Source organism: Zingiber officinale, chromosome 3A, assembly GCF_018446385.1.
Source record: "Zingiber officinale cultivar Zhangliang chromosome 3A, Zo_v1.1, whole genome shotgun sequence".
Lineage (NCBI taxonomy): Eukaryota > Viridiplantae > Streptophyta > Magnoliopsida > Zingiberales > Zingiberaceae > Zingiber > Zingiber officinale.
In genome coordinates, this window is record NC_055990.1 from 155,545,190 (window position 1) to 155,569,613 (window position 24,424).

At 46.6% G+C, this 24,424-nt stretch overlaps 3 protein-coding genes across 3 annotated transcripts; 1 reads left to right on the top strand and 2 right to left on the bottom strand.

Annotated features, from left to right (window-relative positions):
- Positions 1-16,100: 16,100 nt before the first annotated feature.
- On the bottom strand, positions 16,101-17,440 carry LOC122052935. The gene has a single exon (XM_042614695.1). The coding sequence runs from the start codon at positions 17,198-17,200 to the stop codon at positions 16,250-16,252; it is 951 nt and encodes a 316-aa protein (XP_042470629.1). The 5' UTR covers positions 17,201-17,440; the 3' UTR covers positions 16,101-16,249.
- Positions 17,441-19,187: 1,747 nt separating this feature from the next.
- On the bottom strand, positions 19,188-20,832 carry LOC122052933 (probable WRKY transcription factor 9). The gene is made up of 5 exons (XM_042614694.1): positions 20,693-20,832; positions 20,485-20,622; positions 20,093-20,404; positions 19,874-19,987; positions 19,188-19,780 (listed from the first exon to the last, which is right to left on the bottom strand). The coding sequence occupies exons 1-5, from the start codon at positions 20,756-20,758 to the stop codon at positions 19,364-19,366; spliced, it is 1,047 nt and encodes a 348-aa protein (XP_042470628.1). The 5' UTR covers positions 20,759-20,832; the 3' UTR covers positions 19,188-19,363.
- A 1,310-nt stretch (positions 20,833-22,142) lies between these two features.
- LOC122054170 (lysM domain-containing GPI-anchored protein LYP6-like) lies at positions 22,143-23,997 on the top strand. Its single transcript, XM_042615981.1, has 5 exons — positions 22,143-22,907; positions 23,002-23,119; positions 23,207-23,368; positions 23,446-23,477; positions 23,565-23,997. Exons 1-5 carry the CDS (start codon positions 22,244-22,246, stop codon positions 23,882-23,884), a joined length of 1,296 nt encoding a protein of 431 aa, XP_042471915.1. The 5' UTR covers positions 22,143-22,243; the 3' UTR covers positions 23,885-23,997.
- The last annotated feature ends 427 nt before the right edge of the window (positions 23,998-24,424 follow it).

Sequence of the window (24,424 nt, forward strand, 5' to 3'; positions counted from 1 at the left end):
TGGAAAATACATTTGTACAATTTGATTAGCGGATGTGACAGATTCGTACATCATCCGGCAACTCCAGATCCATGCAGTCGGCTGCAGCCAAGAGAGGGCGAGCGGACCCGAGATCAGCTTCGGGCCCAGGGACTTAGAAGGGGTCGAAGTGCCACATGACGATGCTCTCCTCATTAAAGCGGTAATAGCCAATTATACTATTCACCGCGTTTTTATTGACACAGGGAGCTCGGTCAATATCCTATTCAAAAAGGTCTTCGACCAACTACAAATCGATCGGGCCGAGCTGCTGCCCATGACGACCCCCCTCTACGGGTTCACGGGCAACGAAGTTCTGCCGGCGGACAGATCCGACTGGCTATCTCACTGGGAGAGGAGCCGCTCAGGAGGACGCGGATAGCAAACTTCGTGGTAGTCGACTCTCCCTCGTCATACAACGTCATTTTGGGACGACCAGCGCTCAGCGAGTTCCGAGCGGTCGTATCCACCTTCCACCAGAAGATCAAGTTCCCCGTCGAGGACAAAGTGGGAGAAGTACGAGGAGACCAATTAGCAGCTCGGCGGTGTTACGTCGAGATGGTCCGAGCAGAATGCAGTTCCACTCGGAAGACGCCCCGGATCGAGGTGAACGCTATCACTGAAAAGCCTCCCTCTTTGGTTTATGAAGAAAAAGAGAAAGTGTAGATTCACCCGACCCGGCCGGAGGCCACCACGTTTATCGCGGCCAATCTAGAGACAGACCAGAAAGAGGAGATAATCAAATGCCTCCAGAAAAATTGTGATGTCTTCGTCTGGTCGACGCACGAGCTGCCAGGAATTTCGCCGAGCATAGCGCAACACGAGCTACATGTCCGACCGGACGCTCGGCCGGTGAAGCAGAGAAAAAGGGATTTCAGCGTCGAACAGAATGCCATCATCCGAGCGGAGGTGGAGAAACTCCTGGAGGCCGGTCATATACGCGAGGTCCAGTTCCCAAGCTGGCTGGCAAACGTGGTATTAGTCTCCAAGTCGGGCAACAAGTGGAGAGTTTGTATAGATTTCCGGGATCTTAACAAAGCATGCCCAAAAGATTTTTATCCTCTGCCCCGAATTAATCAACTGGTGGACTCTACGGCCGGCTGCGAGCTGATATGCATGCTCGACGCTTATCAGGGATATCGTCAAGTGCCGCTCGCCCGGGAAGATCAAGAAAAAGTCAGCTTCGTTACAGCCGACGACACCTACTGTTATAATGTAATGCCGTTCGGACTGAAGAATGCGGGAGCCACTTATCAGCGCTTGATGAACAAAGTGTTCAAAGAGTAGATCGGGCGAAATCTGGAGGTATATGTGGATGACATTCTTATCAAGTCTGCTCGAGCGGCCGACCTCTTCAGAGATATGGAGGAGACTTTCCAAACACTGAGGAAGTATGGGGTTAAACTAAACCCTCAGAAATGCCTGTTCGGAGCCAAAGGCGGGCGTTTCCTGGGTTACATAGTGACCGAGCGGGGTATAGAAGCAAATCCCAGCAAAGTGAAAGCTCTACAAGATATGCTGCCTCCAAGAAATCTAAGGGAAGTGCAGCGCTTGACAGGTCGGATAACAGCACTGTCCAGATTCATCTCAAAGACCGCCGATCGGAGCCTACCTTTTTTCAAAATCTTGCGCAAAGCCACGAAGTTTCACTGGGACGAAGAATGTGATCGGGCGTTCAAAGATCTGAAGACGTACTTGAACTCTCTACCCGTGCTCGCCAAGCCAGCAGTAGGCGAACCACTTTGTATTTATTTGTCTTCAAATGAGCAAGCAGTCGGCTCAGCACTGGTAAGGGCGAGAGGAGAAGAACCTGTATATTTTGTGAGCCATATTTTAAAAGATGCTGAATCTCGCTACACTGGGCTCAAGAAGCTGGCTTTCGCTCTGGTCCTCGCCGCTCGACGACTCCGCCCCTATTTCTTGGCTCATACTATCATCGTCCGGACGAACAGCCCATTGGGGAGAGTACTGTTGAATCCCGAAGCGTCCGAGCGGCTCATCAAATAGACCACGGAGTTGAGTGAATTTGACATTCAGTACCAACCCCGTTCGGCGATAAAAACTCAGTCCTTGGCAGATTTTATCACCGAAGTACAAAAGCCTGAGTCCGAAGCCATGTGGAAGATATTTGTGGACGGATCATCTACTCGGCTCGGAAGCGGGGTTGGAGTACTGCTACTCTCCCCCCAAGGAGAAAAGATGCACTTGTCCGTCCGGCTGGATTACCGAGCTACAAATAATAAAGCAGAATATGAGGCCCTTATAGCCGGCCTACAAGCGGCTCGGCATGTGGGAGCCGGACGGGTAACACTGCATTCAGATTCTCAGCTGGCCACTCAGCAGCTCTCTGGTACTTTCGAGATTAACAACGTTCGATTCAAGCTCTACGCTGAAGCCTTTGAAAGGCTCAAAACCAATTTCAGAGAAGTTATTATCCAGAAAATACCTCGGGCGGAGAACCAGGCAGCAGACGAGTTAGCCAAACTGGCAAGTGCGATAGTGCCGGTCAGGATCCAGCATCCAATTGAACAGGTATCTTTGGTAGCGCATGTCGACCGAATAGAGGGTCTCACGTTTCCGAGTGATTGGAGAACACCCATCATGGAGTTTCTCCACTCGGAAGCTACGCCCTTTGATCACAATGAAGCCCAGCTCCTCAGGAGGAGAGCCGATCGGTTCGCACTTATTGGGGATCAACTATACAAAAAGGCTTTCTCCCGCCCTCTACTGAAATGCGTAAGCTCGGAAGACGCGAAGTACATTCTCCAAGAAGTGCATCAAGGATCATGCGGAGGATATCCGGGCGGACGATCGCTGGCTAAGAAGATACTGCTGGCCAGATACTTCTGGCCAACCCTACAAGCAGATGCCGCTCAGACCGTCGCGACTTGTCTTTCTTGCCAAAAGTATCATAATTTCTCACACCGACCGGTGGAAGAAATGAAAGTGGCCACTGTGTCCTGTCCCTTCGACCAATGGGGAATGGATATTGTGGGTCCATTTCCTATAGCGATCGGGCAGCGGAAATTTCTACTAGTGGCAGTTGATTATTTTTCCAAATGGGTGGAGGCCGAGCCGCTAGCCAAGATTACCGAGCAGATGGTCAAGAAGTTTATCTGGCAGAACATCATCTGTCGGTTCGGCATCCCTCGTCGACTTGTTTCCGACAACGGGCGGCAATTCACAGGAAAGTTGCTCGAAGATTGGTGTAAAAGCTATGGCATCGAGCAACACTTCACGTCCGTGGCGTATCCCCAAAGCAATGGTCAAGCCGAGGTGACCAACAGGGAAATTCTTCGCATTCTGAGGGCTCGGCTCGACCATATGGGAGGAAGCTGGGTGGATGAAGTGTCAGGCGTCTTATGGGCTATCCAAACGACTCCGAAGGAAGGAACTGGCGTCACACCCTTCCATCTGGTGTATGGCGGCGAAGCAGTTATTCCTGTTGAAGTCGGCGTCGAGTCCGCTCGGATCCAGAATTATGACGATGATAACGCCGAACGGAGAAACATGGAGCTGGATTTGGTGGACGAAGAGCGAGCCAAAGCATCCGTCCGGCTGATGGCGTACCGGCAACGGATGAAGCAAAACTACAACCGACGCGTATTCCCCAGAGCATTCCAAGTTGGCGACCTTGTCTGGAAGAAAGTAAAGCCAGTCGGCGACGTCGGCAAGCTGGAAGCTCCCTGGGCGGGCCCCTTCAAGGTCATCGAAAAGCTTCGCTCGGGTGCTTATTATTTGGAGGATGAAGACGGGAGGCAGCTGGATCGACCGTGGAGCGCAAATCATCTCCAGCCATACCGAGCTGGATGAGAGGTGCGCTAATGTAATTTCACATATACTGTGGTCGCCCATGTACTTGTAATGCAAGACGCAAAAATGATTATGGCAAATGGCTTCGCCGAACGGCAGTGTTAAAGTTAGCCTTAAAGGCCGTCGAGCTACGACGCTAAAAATCGAGAAACGAGCCGGCGTCTATAAACTCTCCGAGCGGAAGACCGTCGAGCTCCGACGTTAAAAATCGAGAGACGAGCCGGCGTCTATAAACTCTCCGAGCGGAATACCGTCGAGCTCCGACGTTAAAAATCGAGAGACGAGCCGGCGTCTATAAACTCTCCGAGCGGAAGACCGTCGAGCTCCGACGTTAAAAATCGAGAGACGAGCCGGCGTCTATAAACTCTCCGAGCGGAAGACCGTCGAGCTCCGACGTTAAAAATCGAGAGACGAGCCGGCGTCTATAAACTCTCCGAGCGGAAGACCGTCGAGCTCCGACGTTAAAAATCGAGAGACGAGCCGGCGTCTATAAACTCTCCGAGCGGAATACCGTCGAGCTCCGACGTTAAAAATCGAGAGACGAGCCGGCGTCTATAAACTCTCCGAGCGGAAGACCGTCGAGCTTCGACGTTAAAAATTGAGAGACGAGCCGGCGTCTATAAACTCTCCGAGCGGAATACCGTCGAGCTCCGACGTTAAAAATCGAGAGATGAGCCGGCGTCTATAAACTCTCCGAGCGGAAGACCGTCGAGCTCCGACGTTAGAAATCGAGAGACGAGCCGGCGTCTATAAACTCTCCGAGTGGAATACCGTCGAGCTCCGACGTTAAAAATCGAGAGACGAGCCGGCGTCTATAAACTCTCCGAGCGGAAGACCGTCGAGCACCGACGTTAAAAATCGAGAGACTAGTCGGCGTCTATAAACTCTCCGAGCGGAATACCGTCGAGCTCCGATGTTAAAAATCGAGAGACGAGCCGGCGTCTATAAACTCTCCGAGCGGAAGACCGTCGAGCTCCGACGTTAAAAATTGAGAGACGAGCCGGCGTCTATAAACTCTCTGAGCGGAATACCGTCGAGCTCCGATGTTAAAAATCGAGAGACGAGCCGGCGTTTATAAACTCTCCGAGCGGAAGACCGTCGAGCTCCGACGTTAAAAATCGAGAGACGAGCCGGCGTCTATAAACTCTCTGAGCGGAATACCGTCGAGCTCCGATGTTAAAAATCGAGAGACGAGCCGGCGTCTATAAACTCTCCGAGCGGAAGACCGTCGAGCTCCGACGTTAAAAATCGAGAGACGAGCCGGCGTCTATAAACTCTCCGAGCGGAATACCATCGAGCTCCGACGTTAAAAATCGAGAGACGAGCCGGCGTCTATAAACTCTCCGAGCGGAAGACCGTCGAGCTCCGACATTAAAAATCGAGAGACGAGTCGGCGTCTATAAACTCTCCAAGCGGAAGACCGTCGAGCACCGACGTTAAAAATCGAGAGACGAGTCGGCGTCTATAAACTCTCCGAGCGGAATACCGTCGAGCTCCGATGTTAAAAATCGAGAGACGAGCCGGCGTCTATAAACTCTCCGAGCGGAAGACCGTCGAGCTCCGACGTTAAAAATCGATAGACGAGCCGGCGCCTATAAACTCTCTGAGCGGATGAGGCCCAGAAAAAGGACAGCAAGTGTCTAAACTCTCCGAGCGGAAGCCCGTCGAGCTCCGACGTTAAAAATCGAGAGACGAGCCGGCGTCTATAAACTCTCCGAGCGGAATACCATCGAGCTCCGACGTTAAAAATCGAGAGACGAGCCGGCGTCTATAAACTCTCCGAGCGGAAGACCGTCGAGCTCCGACATTAAAAATCGAGAGACGAGTCGGCGTCTATAAACTCTCCGAGCGGAATACCGTCGAGCTCCGACGTTAAAAATCGAGAGACGAGCCGGCGTCTATAAACTCTCCAAGCGGAAGACCGTCGAGCTCCGACGTTAAAAATTGAGAGACGAGCCGGCGTCTATAAACTCTCCGAGCGGAATACCGTCGAGCTCCGACGTTAAAAATCGAGAGACGAGCCGGCGTCTATAAAATCCGAGCGGAAGACCGTCGAGCTCCGACATTAAAAATCGAGAGACGAGCCGGCGTCTATAAACTCTCCGAGCGGAAGACCATCGAGCTTCGACGTTAAAAATCGAGAGACGAATCGGCGTCTATAAACCTTCTGATCGGAAAACTGTCGAGTCCCGACGATAAAAATCAACGTTAAAAGGCGGGCAGCCGGAGCCTATAAGGCCGCTAGACGAGTAACTCTCTGCGTGGTCCTCGGTTGTAACGGCCGACCCGCGATCGGGCCTGCTGTAAAGGCGAGAATGAAGACATCGTATGACCGAGCGGCTCCTTTATAAAATGTACTTGACGTGAGAAAACTATGACCGAGATGAAAGTTAGGGATTGGACGCTGGTCGAACAAACAAATAACAAAAGAAAACATTCATTCACGCCGAACGGAGGACAGACAAAATTTATAATATTTGCCTCGAGTGGCAGGCATACAGAAATTTGCAGATACTTGAAAGAAACCTCACAGACCCTCATTCACAGTCATCAAAATTAAAAAGAGAGTCGGGGATGGAGTCCATCATGGCAGCTAGATCTTCGGGGGGGACGGACAGCTCGGCAGGTATGTGGCCCTTAGTCTTCATGTAGTCCACTGCCACTTTGATCGCATCCTCAAAAGTTAAGGATAGCTTGTCGCTAAACCTTTCGCCAAACTCGTCCGAGCGGACGAATGCTTTGCGCACCTCCGCCGACCGACCGGGCTCCCCGTCTTGATACTCTTTAAGAGTAACCTTGGAAGCGTCAAGGGCAGCCTGAAGATCTTGCAAAGCCCCTTCCGCTTTAGCCTGGTCGGCAGAGCGGCCCTCCCGTTCGGCGGTTAGCGAGGCTTTCAACTCTTTCACGCGGTGCTCTAGCCCCCGGTTCTCCACCTTCATCAGGTCCATGTCGTCGATGGCTTTGCGCTTTCGAGTGGTCGCGGTCTTTATCTCCTTATCTCTTTGCTTGACCAAAGCTTCGAGGCGGGCCACCTCACTCGACAGATCAGAGGACTTACCCCGCTCGGCTTCCAGTAGCTTTTTGGCCTTCTCCAGAGCGGTCGTTGATTGCCTGCTTTCTCCCGCGGCTTTGAGCTTTTTCAGCTCGTCCTCCAGCTCGGCTAGGCGGTTGCTGATGGCAATTTGCTCCACCCAGTTCTGCAAACGAATAGGAACAAGTTAGAAACTAAATCCAAGTAACCAACAAGGCAAAGAACATACCCCGGTCGCCTGTTGCAAATTGCTATCGCCTAGCTGACCGGGGGTCATAAGTGCAATTCGGAGCTGAGCATCCTCCCAGGCTTTGGCGAGAGGACCCGTAAGAGTGATCTGCTGCTCGGGGACCACTGGCCGATTAGCAGCCGCCAAGTATTCCTCCGACGGAAGGCGCAGGACAGTCTTTATCAATCTCGGGCCGCTCGGATCACCTGGGGGTGCGACAGCTTGGCCAGACGGCTCGCCGGTGGAGGAAGGACGGTCGCCCAATCGCCTAAGACGACGCATGGTTCGGGGAGGATTGGAGGGTGGCACCTCGGAGGTAGTCATTGGAGAGCCGAGCGGCGTGGGGGTATTCTCTATGGAGACCATCCCGAATAGCACTGGAGCTTCATCGCCCCGCTTGGAGCGCCGTTCGTCAGATGGGGTCGGCTGGGAGACTCGCTCTGGCCGTCCGCGCTTCCGAGTTGCCAGGGGGGCTTCGTCGGCCGAGCGGCCCTCTAGCCCGACTTGAGTAGAGGGCTCTATATCGCCCGCAGCCTCGCCGAGAGAGGCAGAAGCGTCTAAGGCTTCGGGGACAATCTGAGTCCCCTCGCCCTCTCCGCTGGCCGGACCAGCCGAGGCCAAGCTCCGCTCTGCAACCTCTTTATTCTTGGCCGCCTCTATCTCAGCGGCTCTAAGTTTCAGCCGTTCGGTGGCCTTGGCGCGCCACATGACTTCGGCTGCGGAAGCAAAGAATAAATCAGTTAGAACAAAAGAAAGGGGACGATAAGAGAACTTACTCATGCTGCAAGGCAGGTCGGCTGGAATGGGGGACAAGCCGAATATATACATCACTCCCGGAAGGAGCAGCTTGTCGATGTGGTAGCGCTGGCCGACCAGCCGGTCGGCTGCATGAAGATAGGCTGGATCACCCCTAAACTTGTCGAGCTCCGGTTGCGCTGGCATCGCCGTCTGCCATTTGATTCGGAAGGCCGGTGGCTCGGGGAAGCGCATGTAGAAAAAATCCTCCTTCCAGTGTTTGTTGGAGCTCGGCATATTATCAAAAAAGACAAAACCTATCCTAGATTGAAAAACGAAAGTACCCCCACTCGGCTTGCTTAGGGTAGTAAAAATAGTGGAAGACTTTGGGGTCTAATGGAATGCCGTTCAGTTTAAAGAGAATTACTATCCCGCTCAGCAGCCTAATGGAGTTTGGGACTAGCTGGCCGAGCGGGATGCGAAAATAGTTGCACACTTGTAAGAAAAACTTATGTGGAGGAAAGCGTAGCTCGACCAAAAATTGGTCTCGGAAGAAAAGAACGGTGTCGGGCGGCGGGTTATAAGGCCGGTCGGTAGGGGTGGCTAATACTATGTGGTGGTCGGTCGGCAGGCTGTATGTCCGAGTGAGGCGCAGGGCGTCCTCCTCGTCAAATCGGCTCTCCATGGTCGTGTACCATAGACCAGGAGCGCCGCCGGTCGGCTGGGAAGTACTGGTCATGGTCGGGGGCAAGGAAGGAACGCGAGATAAAAGGAAAGGGAAATAAAGCAAAAAATGAAGGTGGCAGAATGAAAGAGGCAACCGACAGACAGAAAAGGAGGGAGAAAGTGAGGAAAAGAAGGGCTTACGAGCAACAGGATGGTCGCAAGGGGCCTCGGGGTCGTCGGAGAGTTAAGAAGCGAGGTCGCCGGAGAAGAAAGAGCAGTGGGGCGTCGAGGATCGATGAAGCAGAAATGCGGCGAAGAAGAGGGGTCGCGAGCTTTATAACGTCGGCCTCGAGCAGCCTCCACCGTCCGATTCAGGTCGTAAAGAACGAGGTCATCATCCAGCCGTTCATTTCAAACGGCGGCTGTCCCATCGGAAGTCAGGCCAGCACCGTACACTGACGATAGCGGGAGCGCCACGTGTCAACGAGACACAGGGCGCATTTAATGAACGCCTGTCACCGCACGCAGCAAGTGTGCAACACGCGTTAACACCGACCCGATAATAGGGCCGAACGAACTTGACAAAGAATGTAAGCCGAGCGGATGAGCATTCCCCAGCCCGACCGAGCGGCCTAGTACAGCGTCCCTTACTCAATCAAGTCGGCAGTCCAGTCAGTCGGACTCCGCCTCCTTCGACTAGACTTGAGGGAGAGGCAAGTGATCCTGTGGTAAGATCGGGGGGCCCTCATGAGAGAAAATTCGACGACATGTGGGGGTCGGCGGTCAAAGGGGGGTCAGCCCCATGGATTCGAAGAGCGGGAGGGACATGACGATCACCAGGTCATGACCTCCACTCGAAGGGACGACCATCTGACTGGTAGCCCGTATGGCCGAGCGGATAACCCGCCCGGCCACGGTTCAAGACGAGTGAAGGCCGAGCCGTTTGGCTGCTCAGCCAAGGTCTCAGGCGATGCGAGCCGAGCGGACGGGCGACCCTGAACCTTCTTGGATGGACGACCACCTACATCGGATAATAGACGAATGCTCTGGCCGAACGGATTGAGGGGCGATCCGAGAAGGGGAAGTCAAAAGGTAGAGGACAGTGTGAACGTCATTTCAGTAACCCCTGTTGCTGACAACAGGCATGTCCAAGGATCAGACCATACTTAGTATGGGGCGAGAGAAGGTTCTGCTGTCCCATCGAAAAGACGCTCAGACTGTAGCGGCATGGAGTCAAACATGCTCATCTGACACGCCGATGCTGTGGTATGGGGTATGACACGTGTACACTTCGGATTATGTGCACCAAGCTCCCGTGGCTCTATATATACAAGCTATTAAACTTCACCGGAGGTATGAAAACTGAAATCTCTGGAGCCACCTTCTTGCTATTTGTTTTCTGACTTGAGTGTCGGAGGGTCGTCGCCGGGAAACCCTTCCCAGCCCGACTTCTTTGCAGGATCGCCAGAAGTTCACACCAGCAGTCGAAGATCCACGTCAGCAACCGGAGAGCGCCACGTACCCAGCGTCCGTTGATTCGGCTTCCGGACAGGATCAAAGGACAAAAGACATTTACTAAGAATGGTAAATATCCCAACAAGTGGGATTATACCAAATGACATCCTAGATGGATGATCATGATTTTTGCAATGCCTAGATAGATATGCATGATCCCTTAGTTTACGACAAAACCAAATTTACATCTCACAAATAACCATAAGGTGACTTGTATGTGTTCTAGTACACATTAGATACAAGTGAGATGTTAGGATAGTGAACAAAACTCAAGATGTTGATTTAGTGCATCTTGTTGAGTTTTGGATTCATCAAAACACATAGTTATGTGTCTTCCAATCATTGGAAAAGCTAATGTACAAGTCATGTGCATTGAGCCCAAAGAACATGGTTGGATATTGGTTTTGAAAATGATTTTAAAATGCTTTTGGAAAACCTTAGTGAAGACTATCTTTTAATAGTAATCATCATTGAATACTTAGACACAAACTTGAAGGACACACTAAAATTTTTACAAGTTTTTAAATTTGTGTCAATCTTTGAAAATAAGAGGTATTTTCATAGAAAACTATTTTTTCTTGATAAAGTATACCCTAAATAATGTCTACATGAATTTTTATGATTTTTAGAATTTTGTAGAATTTTTGGAGAGTTTCTGAATTTCAATGAATTTCAGGAAATCAGAAATTCAATCGATCATCCGATCGATTGGGATGGATTCAATTGATCAGCTAATCGATTGGGAAGCCAATTCCCACGAACAGAAGGATAGTGAATCGATCAGCCGATCGATTGACCTAGGCTGGATCGATCAGTCGATCGATTCAGAGGAAATTTCTGTGAACAATAGCTTACGGAATCGATCAATTGATCGATTGAAGTGATTTCAATCGATTGAGTCTCAACTTCAATCGATTGGGAAGTCTGTTTTTGGCTGGAAAAGCCTGATTTCAGCATTTCAAGTCACTTCGAGTCCTGTTAACCACTCCAAAACCCTTGGAATACATTTGTATGCATTTAGAGGGAGTTTTCATGATGAAAACAAGTATGGATTGGTTAAGAAAAACCAAAGTGAAGTTTAGGATAAGGTTTAGTTTCAATTCTGAATTGTGAAATCTTAAAACTTCAAGTTTTGATTTTCAAGGGTCATTAACCATTCCTAACCCTTTGGAATACATTTGTATACACTTAGGAGGAGTTTTCATGATGAAAACAAGCATGGTTTGGTTAATGTAGACTTAAGTGAAGTTTAGGTTGAGATTTAGTTTCATTATTAAATTTTGAACCTCAAAACTTCGAGTTTTGGTTTTCCTAATTATTTAGGAACCCCAAGCATTGCTGGTGCAATGATAAAAATTTGACCATGTTTTTAGGGGGAGTTACTCTTTAAAAACATAAAAATCTTTTCAAAGACCTTGAAAGGGGGTTAAACCTTCGTGATGAATTAATAATCAGGGTCGAGTATTGGGGAGCAATGGAAGATTAGCTATCTTCATTGCTAGGATGATAAATGCTCTCGGATGAGCATTGTGGAGTAGATTATTGCTCAAGGGAGAGCATTGGGTTAATGAAGGGGATCGAACCTTCATTGGTAAAGTGAAAAATGCTCTTGGATGAGCATTGAGGAGTAGATTACTACTCAAGGGGGAGCATCGGATACAATGAATGGGACTTTCATTGGCAAAATGAGGAATGCTCTAGGATGAGCATTGTGAAGTGAAGTGGAGCCCAAGGGTGGCCTTGGAGACAATGAAGGGTATGTAATCTTCATTGTGGGGTTAACTCTTATCGAGAATAGTTGTTTTCTATTTTTGATGTGTGACAAAGGGGGAGAATTGAAGGTTAAGTTAGACCTTCATCCCAAGCAGGGAGAGTTTGCCCTCTAGGAAAGGGAGAGAATGAAGGAAACCTTCATTCATGCCTTGTCATGAAAGGGTTAAGGCTATGTGATTTATCCTTGTGATAAAGAAGAAGTTAAGGCTATGTGATTTAACCTTGATATAAAGAAGAGATTAAGACTATGGGATTTAGTCTTGTGATAAAGAAGAGGTTAAGACTATGGGACTTAACCTTGGTATAAAAAAGAGGTTAACGCTATGGGATTTAGCCTTGATATAAAGAAAAGGTTAAGACTATGGGATTTAACCTAACTTAGAGGTATTAACTTAGAGGTATTGTCAAACATAAAAAAGGGGGAGATTTTTGGGGCAATTTTCCTATGTCAAGTTTGACCAGTTTGACTAAACTTGAGTTGAGTCAAGCTTGAGTCAAGATTTGAGTTTTGATGTTTGACAATATATGGAGATTGCTAAGGCAATCGTCCGATTGTGAAGATGGTCAAAGGGTTGACCAGGTTGATAAGAAGGCAAGTCAAGTAGGTCAGGGATGACAGGAGACTTGATTGGGTAAGTCCTAACTGGAGGTTAGGCGTTTGTAAATTCTAACTGAAGTTTAGGCAATGGGAAAGTCCTAACTAGAGTTTAGGCATCTAGGAAAGTCCTAACTGGAAGTTAGGCAAGAGAGAAGTCAAGTAGGTCAAGGTTGACAGGAGACTTGACTGGGAAAGTCCTAATTGGAGATTAGGCAAAGGGAAGTCCTGGTGAGGAGCCAGGCAACGGAAAGTCTAAGTGTGATCTTGGCAAAGGTTGTAAGTCCAAGCATATGGTCTTGGCAAGGTAAGTCCTAGTGTGACTTGGCAAGAAAGAACTTGATAACTAGGATGAGGCCGAAGGAAGCTCTTGAAGGCAAGGCGTGAAGGATGGGGAGATATCCAAAGGACGCAAGGCTGATGGAGGAGGCTAGAAGGCTAGTTCGAGGTTGGTCGAGTGTGGTGGTATAATCCGACAACTAGGATGAGGCCGAAGGAAGCTCCTGAAGGTAAGGCGTGAAGGATGGGAGATATCCGAGGGACGCAAGGCTGATGGAGGAGGCTAGAAGGCTAGTTCAAGGTTGGTCGGGTGTGGCCGAGTGCTAGGCATGGAGACCCAACAGGTCACGGTTGACCGGGAGTTGGGTTTGGGACTTAGGACTTCAGTTTAAGTCAAGTTATGAGTGTTCAATCGATTGAGTGATCGATTGAACAAGGTCCAATCAATCAGTCGATCGATTGGACTGTGCTGCGAGTATGGGATGGCTCCAATTGATCCACCGATCGATTGGGAGCATTATTCACTGGCACAGAGGCCTTCCCAATAGATCGGGCGATCGATTGGGAGCTGCCAATCGATCGGTCGATCGATTGGGTAGCAGAAGCTCTCGCACGGACGCGAGAGCACAGAAAGGCTCTGAATCGATCGGCCGATCGATTCAAGCAGTCCCAATCAATCGGTCGATCGATTGGGAAGTGACCGTTGCACAGGTTGCAGGTGATGGACGGCTGGGATTACTGGGTGCTGACGTGACAATCGATTGGGGATAGATTGGATCGATTGGGAGCACTGTTTAAAGCCTTGGCGGAGCGTTTTCTCCGCAGTTCTTTGCGAGCTTTCTCCTGTGTTTTGTGGGTGATTCACCGGCGATTTTCTCTGAGCTTCTCCGCCAGTTCTTGAAGGCTCTTGGGGTGCATTCCCAAGGTTCAAGAGACAACAATAAGCAACAAGTAAGCAAGAAGAGAGTGTTTCTATTTGTATTTGTATTTCTTCTTCTTGTGTGAGTTGTTTGTGTGTGTGAGAGTTTGTACAAGGCTTCTCCACCTTCGACTGCGACCGAGAAGGAGGGTTTTCATAGTGGAGATAGCGTCGTATGTGGATCCTTGGATTAGTCACCTCTTCTTGAGGTGGATACCAAGTAAATCCGTATGTTAGCGTTGTATGTGTGTTTGTATTTTACTTTCCGCTGCATATCAAGATAAAGCAAGCACAAGCGTGTGACGAGATGCTATTCACCCCCCTTCTAGCAGGCACAAAGGTCCCAACAAGTTATTCCCTAATAGGAGATTACTATTCTCTGATATTATTGTCGCCTAGTACTTTCTGTCTAGCCCAAGTTTGACTATGGGTAGCTCGAGATGATCGTTCGGATATAACGCTTGGCTCGAGTCTTTATGAGAATGACGAGTTGTGGTGAGAGCCCCATCTTTCCCATTTGAATAGCTAAAGAGCCGACCGAGAGTTATCTTATTGAAAATACTAGGCCTGACTATGCGGACCGAGCTGAGAAAACCCAACCAGTCAAGGCAGGTTAGGCATTACCCCCGACTGCACCTTATGTCTCAGATATGGGACCCTGATCTGTCTGTACCCAACCGGGAATTATGCGGCTGATGATGTCAGACGATATAACTTCTTCTTTCCCCTTCTAACTGTTGGCTGTCACTCCCCTTTGACTTCTAACTGCCACGTCTCCTTGACTTATGACTGTCACATCCTATTGACTTCTGACTGCCACATCCCCTTGATTTCTGACATTCACGTCCCCTTGACTTCTAATTGTCACGTCCCCTTGACTTTTGACTGTCTGACCTTATTGAGTCATACCTTTATGCACCATATCAATATAGATGATGTCATCATTACTAATAATGATCATATAATAATTACAAGGTTAAATAAATTAAAAGTATATCTTCATGTTGACAACTTAAAATGAGTATCCTCGAGACGATACGGTGGTTAAGATATGAGATGTTATCATATGAAGTTTTAGGGTCAAAATTCGACGTATTTGAGTATGTCTTCTCTCATGCCTTGGCTATCTGTATCACCCATGATTTACTTTCTCTATGTTAGCTGTGGGACCGATTGACGAGAGAGCTAGGGACGAGTGTTTCACCTTTTGCACAATTGACAATTTAAAATGATGCTTCCGAGATTATAGTACAGTAATAAAATATACAGATTGTCATCCAGATTCTCATAGTTCAATCTCTAACTGTAACGAATTTATAGAAAATTTTCCTCTAGGACATGCAACCCATTGACAACTTAAAATATTCAAATACTCTAATTAATGTGATTAGGGAACATAATGGCATCTTTCTTCTATGGCTAAGATAGATTAAGTTTGCTCCCGGGGTTATAGTGCAATAACAGGGTATTCAGGTTGTCACTCAAGCACCCGCGATTCGAGCCCCAGCTATGACGAATTTGTAAAAAAAATTCCTCCATATGGGACACGCAACTAAAAAATGTTGGACTCCTGGACTGCTCGTTACGAGTGCTTCTCAATTTAGTGGGGAAAATTTATATGGAGCTGGTTATATATATATATATATATATATATATATATATATATATATATATATTAAATTTGATATTTTCATAGTTAATTGGCACTGAGATTTCAATGCCCACTTTAACAAATTAAATGAAGAATATTTGTTTTTTAGCAGTGACATGAGTGTACACGTGGAGCAACAATACATCGTTGCACAAGTGAACTAACCTGGCTGTTGCAGCCGAATTGGTACTCAAATTTTATATATATATATATATATATATATATATATATATTCTATTTAGGAGACTGTTTGGTATCATAATTTATCCGTCTATTTCACTTTGAGATCATTCGGAGTAAACGAAATCACCCTTTAGTAAGTGAACTAACCTTATTAAATAATTTCTGCTACTTTCCTCTCCATGCCCATCGGGTTTGGCTTTACAGAAAATTTACGTGAAAAGCATAAAATACAGATCAGATTCTCTTAAAAGGTAAATAAATATGAATGTTGTGACTTATGTCTAGGGACAATAATTTTCTTCGTGAATTCGGATTCAAAATCCAAAATGGAAGAGGATTCCGAGAGAATTTTCAAATATGAATTCAAAAACTTTTCAAATCTCTGCATTTAAATGGGACAGGGATAGGAGATGAGGATGGATACACCGATACAGGAATGAGGAATAACTGATTAATTCAATAAATATTAGATGAAAAGTAAATGAGAATTTAATCTCCATGAAATTAGAGATAGAGATTTCCCTATTAAACAAAATCGAAGATAGATACAGAGATATAATTCAAAGACGGAGATGACAAATCCTCTCCAGCCCCAAGCCATTATCATCCCTAATCATGACAACTCGTCTCAAGCCATAAGTGAACACCCCCAGAAAATCCAACAAACCCCCTTTTTAAATCGTACACGCCAAGCCACATGAAACGCCTTGAAGCGGAATCCATTTGATCACCGATCGAAAGCCAATACAAATAGAAGAGAAATGGAGAAATCTAAGCAGAGGCTATCCAATAGTTTAACAAATCACTGTACATTGAGTTGCTGCCTGCCATCCTTAATTAGTTTACCTCTCGAGCTCCATAGCCCTGATGAGTCCTGTTCCCATACGAGCGAAGCTCGCAGATTCCATCAGCTTCTGCGATTCCAAGTCCATCTCCTCTTCCTCCTCGTCGTGGGATCCGCCTTCTTCCTTGACCACGGGAAGGTACCGTGGCTCCTCCGGATAGGCCCTGGTGACGAGCAGATAGAAGAGGACGCAGAAAACGACGAAGGCGGTCATGAACCAGCTGAACTGGAGGTTGACCAACGACTTGGCCCGGTCGAGCGCCTCCGTGGTGTGGCAGCGCACGACCCGGTGGCCCTCCTCCAGGTTCATGAAGCACCCCTTGGAGATGAGGCCCGGCGTCCACAGCATGAACCCCATGACCACGAACCATACCCCTTGGAAGGCGATGCTGGCTGACCTCACGAAGCTGATCAGGAAGCTCCTCGGGTGGGCCACGGCCAAAAGGGCGGTGGCCAGCGAGACGGCGATAACGGTCTGCAGCAGCCGGTGGTACTGCCCTTCCACGCCCATGTGGTCCCCGGAGTGGAGGTGGAACATCAGCAGCTGCTGCGCGAAGGCGGCCGCCGCCAGCAGCATCGTGAGCTCGTCGCGCAGCGGCGCGCGGAGGCGGTCGAGGGCGACGCCGAGGACGGCGTAGACTAACAGGGCGAGGGAGATGGCGGCGTGCTCGAAGTTGTGGAGGTGGTTGGAGGGGATGGAGCCGTCGTCGTCGAAGGGCTGGTGCTTATCAGGGCCGATGACGAGCTCCATGGAGATGGAGGCGAGGCTGCCGAGGGCGATGAGGTGGAGCTCCAAGTGGCGGAGCTTGCCGGCTCCGGCCGGGAACCAGGGGAGGGAGGCGTACGAGGCGGGGCGCACCGAGCGGAGCCGCACGTGGTTGAAGAGGTGCCAGAGGCCGATGACCAAGAACCCGAACCCCGGTGCCACATGACCGACCATAGTCCCCATGTCTGATTGCGCCCGACAAATGACAATTGCAGTTGTAGCGGCGGTCGCAGTCGCAGAGATCAGATGGATCGGTGAGTTGATGAAGGAGGGAAGTGGCGATCGCTGAGCTTTTATGGCTGAGTTGGGAGAGGGTCTAGACTCTTCCCGGTGGAATTTGGAGATCGATTTGATGGTTTTGTGCCGTCATTGGCTGCATCGCACGTTGAGTCAAGATTCGACAAGGAAGGAGAAGGTTGACTTGACGGAAGCGCACCCGCGGGGGATTGCTTCTCAGCCAAGCTTACTTGTCACACAAGAAAATATATAAAAAATATATATATTTGTCCAACATTTTACAATATTGTACTTTTAAAATATTGCATTTTAAAAATATAAGGGGTAAAATTGAAAAAATATGACATTTAATTAGAAGCATGATCTGTGTGACATTTAATTAGAAGCATGATCTGCGTGACATCTTTATTTCTAGCTGTAGATAATCGTAGTTTCATATTGTCTTCCCAAAGTCTTCGAAGGGTTATGCAAAGTCCTACTAGAGGCTAAGTTCAAGAAGATTTTATTTTATTTTATTTTCTTCTTCTCATATAATCTTTCCAGTAAATGAGTGTTCCCCTCCCTGTGAGTCTATAAACTTTATGATTGATTTAGGGAGACAGGGTAAAATTAGAGTGAAATGGCCAATAAATGTGTTTGATGGGAAGAACACGCAAGAAAATGGGATCATATATCATCTTGGGGTTTGACCCATTTAATTAAAAGACTAATTGCGGTAAGCAATGAGGTGGATTGGCTTGCTTTAGTTAATTTGCTAGAAGTTGTTGTTGGCGGAAGCCAATTTAGATACGTGGATGATTAAAGTCTAAGATTTTGGTGACGACTGTATCTACCAAACTCTATCATTTTGTGTCCTATTTTGTTGGTATGGGTGATGAAAATGTATATTTTATTATCTTATTATTTTATTAAAAATATTTTTCTTTACTAATTAATTTTGGTGAAACCTAAAATGAATTTACATTAATATCTTTTTTTCTATTCACACTAAAAATAATTTCAAGATTTATTAGTAATTTCACAAGCGAAACAATTAGTAATCTAGAGTTCGAGACTCAACTGCGACATATTATTATGAATTTTTCTCATCATTAATTTTCTCTAGTTGTTTTATATAAAAAAAATATAATTCTTTTTAGTCCCACATCTGATAACACTATGATCAAAGAAGCTTTTATAAATATTTTAGGCCAACAAAGTTAAAAAATATATTTTTCTTAATTTTTTTTACTAAGATAAGTATAATATTAAATTAAATTAATTTTTTTATAGGAAAGTCGTAAGGGTGACACTCGAAAATCCAAACAATTCGGATTTTTAAAGATCCAAATAATTCAGATTTTCAAAAGTCAGTACTTTATCCTAATAATTCTACTAATGACTCTACTTTAATATTTTAATATTAAAATACTTTAATGCACGATGAATGGTATATATAATAATTTTGCTGCTCAATCAGAATACATCAGCACTTGATAATTTCACATCCACACGGATGAGTCCATCAAATTGAGCCCATTCACAGCTCTACTGGGCCAAGACTAGCCCAACATCGGCTAAACCGGGCCGAGCCCAACACAGATTGGTCAAGCCCGCCCAGGCTCACTTTTAGGGTTTAGAAAATAAAAATAGGGCAAAAGTGACTTATGTGGTGAATTATTTTACTAATTAGAAATTAATATATTTTTCCATTAGAAGGCAAGTACCACTCGTTGGACAGTTGTATCTGTCAGAGGTCAACTCCTTTTAACGCACGTGATATGCGTTGACCAAATGTGTTTGAACTACTAGACCTATCTTTGACATTTTCTCGATCCCATGATTGATCTCGTAACAAGTTTCTTTCAGTTTGCTTAGAAAGGTTTCTAACGTAACATAGACTTTGTAATTGTCTTTTAAAATATATCGAACTCTAAATGTATACAAAACCAAATGGTGGCTACCAACTACTAATTAATACATAATAACTAAGTAATTAACGCAAACACACAAACTTTCACTAATGTAAGTTCAGGTTTCCTTCGCGTGAAATGATTTTTAAACTTTAATGCACTGCAAAAGTCAAGCCATGAGCAGTGTCAAGCTTACATATGCACACAGGGCTCGTACTCACTGTCCTCGTCGATGAATGAGCTTGGAGCGTGCAGCAATCTCATCACTAGCATTTTCTGCTATGGTTCGTTCATCCTTACGAAGGCTATAATTGTTTGAGAGGCAGGGGATGGATCTAATACTAGAAGGAACTCGAAATTGCGATGATCCTGCCGCACCGGCTAAGATACCGGAATATCTCATGCCAGGGTTGACAAAGCTGCTGATGGTGGAGGAACAATCTGGGCGTTCCGAGTAATAATAAGGGCTGAAGCAGTAGGGCGGTGGACTCTTGTCGTTTGCTAACATGAAGCTAGCAGCAGAGGGGGCCACGGTGAAAGCCAGGGCAGTGGCGGCGCCGACGGGGACGGGGTGGTTGTGTGTTCCTTCGTAGGTCGTCACCAGTATCGACATGTCCTCCATGCACCTCTGTACCTGTGCTTTCAAAAACATATATCGACATGTCCTCCATGCAAGTTGCCATCCGTTTTCAGTTAAAAATCTAAAGCTATATATATAATTACGTACCTGCTTCCTAACTGGGCATCCCGCCCCGACGGTGCATCGGTAGTAAGCCCTAGGGCATGGATTCCCTTTCGCCATCTTCTGCCCGTATTTCCTCCATTGGCAGCCGTCGTTCATCTACAATTGTACTCTACTGATTAAATAAGTAATTAATCGACCATTATATTCGAGATAAAATCAATAATTTTTTGGTATATGCTAGCTAGCTAGGGAGCTTATTACAGTAGGGTCTTGGCATCTAACTCTGACGGAAACCCTGGCTTTTCTACTGGCTGGGTTGATGCTTTGGTTTGTGATGACTTGGGACAACTCCTTGCCCTTGTTCTGACCTTCAGTCTCTAGTTCTCTCAATTCCCTGACATCGTTGTTGTTATCGTCGACGTCGTGGTTCGCGTAGGTTTGCAAGCTCAAAGATAAACGCAACTGCTTGCCATCGCCTGCAAAGTGTTGGATTTCTTTGCCCCCGCCCGACGACTTCTTCTGCTCCTGGAAGCTGCTCTGCTCTCCAAGAGAAAGAAGAGAGACTGGGTGCTCCTGAATTTAGTAATTGCCAATACCGAACTTCAAAATCTAAGCTCAGCTATCGATTTTATGTATATATAAAATTTTAATGCCTCTTGATGATTTTGTTGCTGGATGCCTGCCAACTTCGTCCGCAACGCTTGGAAATCGTTGAAGGTCCGCTCGATCACCTCTCGCAGAAGCTCGTTCTCCGCCTTCATCCTCTCCTTCTTCTCTTGCAAAATCCCCAACTGCAAGATCATAAAAAGCTTTCAGAAACAGGTTTTGAGAGATGCAAATTTTTTTTAATTAAACTCTCACCTCGTCCTCGATAGCATGGTCGTCGTCGTCGTCTAATCCTGAGCCTAACTGATGATCTTTATGCATTATCCTCTTGTCTGATCTCTTCTTTTTCAAGGTTGGCGTGAAGATCTTGTAGTCGATCGACGCCTAATTTTCTGTGTCTTAAATAGTACAGTCAGAAGAAGAAGAGGAAGGAAATCTCGCACGCTGCCTTAATTTTTAAAATCATAAATAATTGTACGGAACCACCATCCGTTGATAATTTTCTAGTTAATTTGAGGCTAACGTCGACATCTTCACCAAAACCAAACAAAATCCAAAAGGCTCACCAGGAATGCCCTTAATTGCTCCACTCACCTTGATTTTTTGGGCATTAAAACTTTCGTCCTTGTACAATTGTTTGCAAGAATTAAGAGTCGATTTGACTATTTCTTTCGCCGTGGGTTTGCATTTATTGGGATATAATGATTGCTGGCGACAGCCACTAAATCTCAAACCTTCGATTGAGGTATACGTCGTCCGTACGGCTGAATCGGTATTCGGATGACCGAATTGGTTTATAGGACAATAATCGATTTCTACCAGATAGATTTTCTTGAGAATTAAATGTATATCATATTTATTTTAGACAACCCTAATTCTCTGGAGCCAAGAGTACAGCAGTGGGTAGATGTCGTCATGCTGATGAATAATATACGCACCCTGCCATGAAAGTCATAAAAAATGATGGGAGTTTCATTTAAAATTAAAAGCGCACTACTTTAATTTGGTTTTTTCCCTTAAAATTCTAAAATTAGCATGGCGTTCTTAAACATGTGCTTCAGAATTTATGCAAAGAATTATATATATAATATTACCACGCGCAGAGTTGTTACTCGAAGCCATTTCATATTATTTGTGGAGCGGCAAAGGTTAAATAAATTTGTGTGGGTTAATATAATTTATATAGTTGGCGTTGATGAGGGTGCAAGTTCACTACATAGATAAATAAACCTTTTTACTTAACCACCTTTATTCGAGAAAAATTGTATGCGCAAGAGCCCTCTTAGCCCAATATCTTCATTGGGCCTTTCTTCATAAGCCTCTTTTCGTTAGATGTTAATAGTTTATGCGTCCTGTGTTTAGATTGAATTGATGGTCAAATTAATAAAGTACTTGTAGAAAAATAATTATTGATACACGATGAAATCAATAATATTAGTTAAATTTTATTACTCCCGTAGTAAATAAAACATAAGAGGTATATTTTTAAAATTATTTTTACATTTAATATAAATCTTTAAGGGCATAAATTAAAGGAAAAAAAAAAATCTAAAACCTTTGCTTTAGTTGCCCAGTAGAGCCCACATTCCATGCTGTCTCAAACTTTCTCTCCTTCCAAAGATTTTTAAAAAAAAAAATAAAAAAATAAAATCACAAGAACATAATTTCCTATTTAAAATATTCGTCCTCTTTGTTGACCGTTACGATAGAACCTTTTCCTTTCGTCTCTCTTTTCCTTTCCCCTCCATTCCTTCCCTCCAATTGCTCCATCCACCAAGCAAAGCATCTCCCAATTCCCACCAATCCATGGAGAAGGAGAATTCCCCTTGCTATCGCCACTTCCATCTGCTCATCTATCTCCTCTCCATCACCGCCGGCGTCTCCAAGTCAACCATCGAGCCCTGCTCCGGCTCCGACTCCTGCCCCGCCCTCCTCGGCTACACCCTCTACGCCGACCTCAAGCTCTCCGAGGTGCCCTCCTTCCACGTCGACCCCCTCGCGGTTCTCGCCTCCAACGCCTTCGACCCCTCCTTCCCCGACGTAGCCGACCGCATCCTGCCGGCCGGCCTCCTCCTCCGCGTCCCCACCCGCTGCTCCTGCGCCGACGGCATCCGCCGCTCCCTCTCCGCGCGCTACCGCACTCGCCCGGGCGACACCCTCGCCTCCATCGCTGGCTCCGTCTTCGGTGGCCTTGCAACGCCGGACCAGATCAGGGAGGCCAACGGCATCCCAGACCCGGCGGCGCTCGAAGTGGGACGGACGCTCGTCGTGCCCCTGCCATGCGCCTGCTTCAACTTGTCCGACAACTTCCTCCCGGCGGTCTACCTCTCCTACGCCGTCAGAGCAGGGGACAGCGTCCCCAGCATCGCCGCCATGTACTCCACCACCGTCACCGATATCATGAATGTCAACTCGTTAGGAAGCACGGCCGCGATCAATCCCGGCGATGTGCTCGTTATCCCCTTGCCAGGTATATAAACACACACACACATCTAGCTCTGCACTCCACTACTTCGAAGCATGACTGCGTCCCTAGCTCAAAGCTCTGTCCTTGTCAAATGTAGCTTGCCCATCAAGGTTCTCGAACTACGCCTCAGATTTTGGTATGATCGTGGCGAATGGCACTTACGCCATTACTGCTGATAATTGCGTGCAATGCAGCTGCGGACCAGGAAATCTCAAGTAAACATTTCAAATCTGTGCCTCTCTAATTTGCAACTTGTTGTGCTCACATTTCATCGATCAAAGTTACTTCCACTGTCCTTGCAGTTTGTACTGCACGCCGGCTTCTCTGTCAGTGTCGTGTTCGAGCATGCAATGCAGAAGCAGCAGCCTCATAGTGGGAAACATCACCACCAAGTCTACCGGAGCTGGCTGCAATGTCACATCCTGTAACTATAGTGGTTTTGTAAACGGGTCGATAGTCACTAAGTAAGCATCAGTCAATTAAGGACTGTTTCAATGTCGTAACAAAATTGAAGTGCTAATTTGATTAGTTCATCTTGCAGATTGACTAAGTCGCTTCAACCTCGTTGCCCTGGTAATTTTTGAAGCTTCTCTGCTTCGTTTCTGTCACAGTCTCTCTGTTAGTTTGAATAACACCGGGTGGTTTCCACATATGCTGCAGTGCAACCTCAGCTGCCCTCATTGACACCGCCGCCAACGACACTGATGCGCGATCTGTTTCTTGCTCCAACGCCGTTGCCACTGCCACCGGAGGCAGGTGGCGCTTTGCCTACGCCGAAGCCGTCGCCGAAGTCTCCGGTGTCGGGGGAATTGGCTCTGCCTGGCGTTTCTCCGGCAACTGGTCCTGACGCAACCGCCATGGTGGGTGGTTCTGCGAGTTCCATGAATCGCAAGGAAGCAATTCTCATCTTTTGCTCGGCTCTCAGCTTATTATTAGCTTTTGCCCTTCCATCCACTGACACGTCAATTTTGTTGCATTAGTAGATTTTACAATCATTTTTCGATATTTTTGCCTTGTCGATGCTGAAGTTAATTTGTGGTTTGATAGAGCGAGACGATGCTAAAATTAAAAGTTTGGAAGCATTTCTCTTTAATTATATTGCTGATCAATCAATAATTTTTTTATAGTCGGTCCCTTCCAATGCTTATGCTCTTACAATTTCACCATTTTCTATATATGTTGAATAAAGTGATCACTCGCTTTAAATATTCCATCTCATCTAAAGGAAGCTTATTCTTTACTACGGAAATTAATAAAAAATATAGAGCAGCGTTAATTCATCATTGCTTATGTGCGTGAGCATAATGTTAAAGGGTCTGCACTTAATTATAATATTGTTTTAAATTTTATCAAAATTTCTTAAGAGTGTATCTTAAGTTGAGAAATATAGCTCTCGGGGCTATAGTGCAATTGTGTAAGTTGAGAAATATAGCATGCAGTGGCAACATAAATTTCACAATCCTCGAGTTTTCCAACACACGTAATTCAAGTTTAAAAATCAAAGAGGGCAAGGTTTGTCA

Bases quoted from the DNA above. Each gene is read 5' to 3' on its own strand.
- LOC122052935 (XM_042614695.1), bottom strand. From the start codon at position 17,200: ATGGGGACTATGGTCGGTCATGTGGCACCGGGGTTCGGGTTCTTGGTC.
- LOC122052933 (XM_042614694.1), bottom strand. From the start codon at position 20,758: ATGCATAAAGATCATCAGTTAGGCTCAGGATTAGACGACGACGACGAC. The intron at 19,988-20,092 runs GTAATAAGCTCC...GTACAATTGTAG, and splicing joins TTAGATGCCAAGACCCTACT to ATGAACGACGGCTGCCAATG. The intron at 19,781-19,873 runs GTACGTAATTAT...TTGAAAGCACAG, and splicing joins GATGCCCAGTTAGGAAGCAG to GTACAGAGGTGCATGGAGGA.
- LOC122054170 (XM_042615981.1), top strand. From the start codon at position 22,244: ATGGAGAAGGAGAATTCCCCTTGCTATCGCCACTTCCATCTGCTCATC. The intron at 23,120-23,206 runs GTAAACATTTCA...CTGTCCTTGCAG, and splicing joins TGCGGACCAGGAAATCTCAA to TTTGTACTGCACGCCGGCTT. The intron at 23,369-23,445 runs GTAAGCATCAGT...TTCATCTTGCAG, and splicing joins AACGGGTCGATAGTCACTAA to ATTGACTAAGTCGCTTCAAC.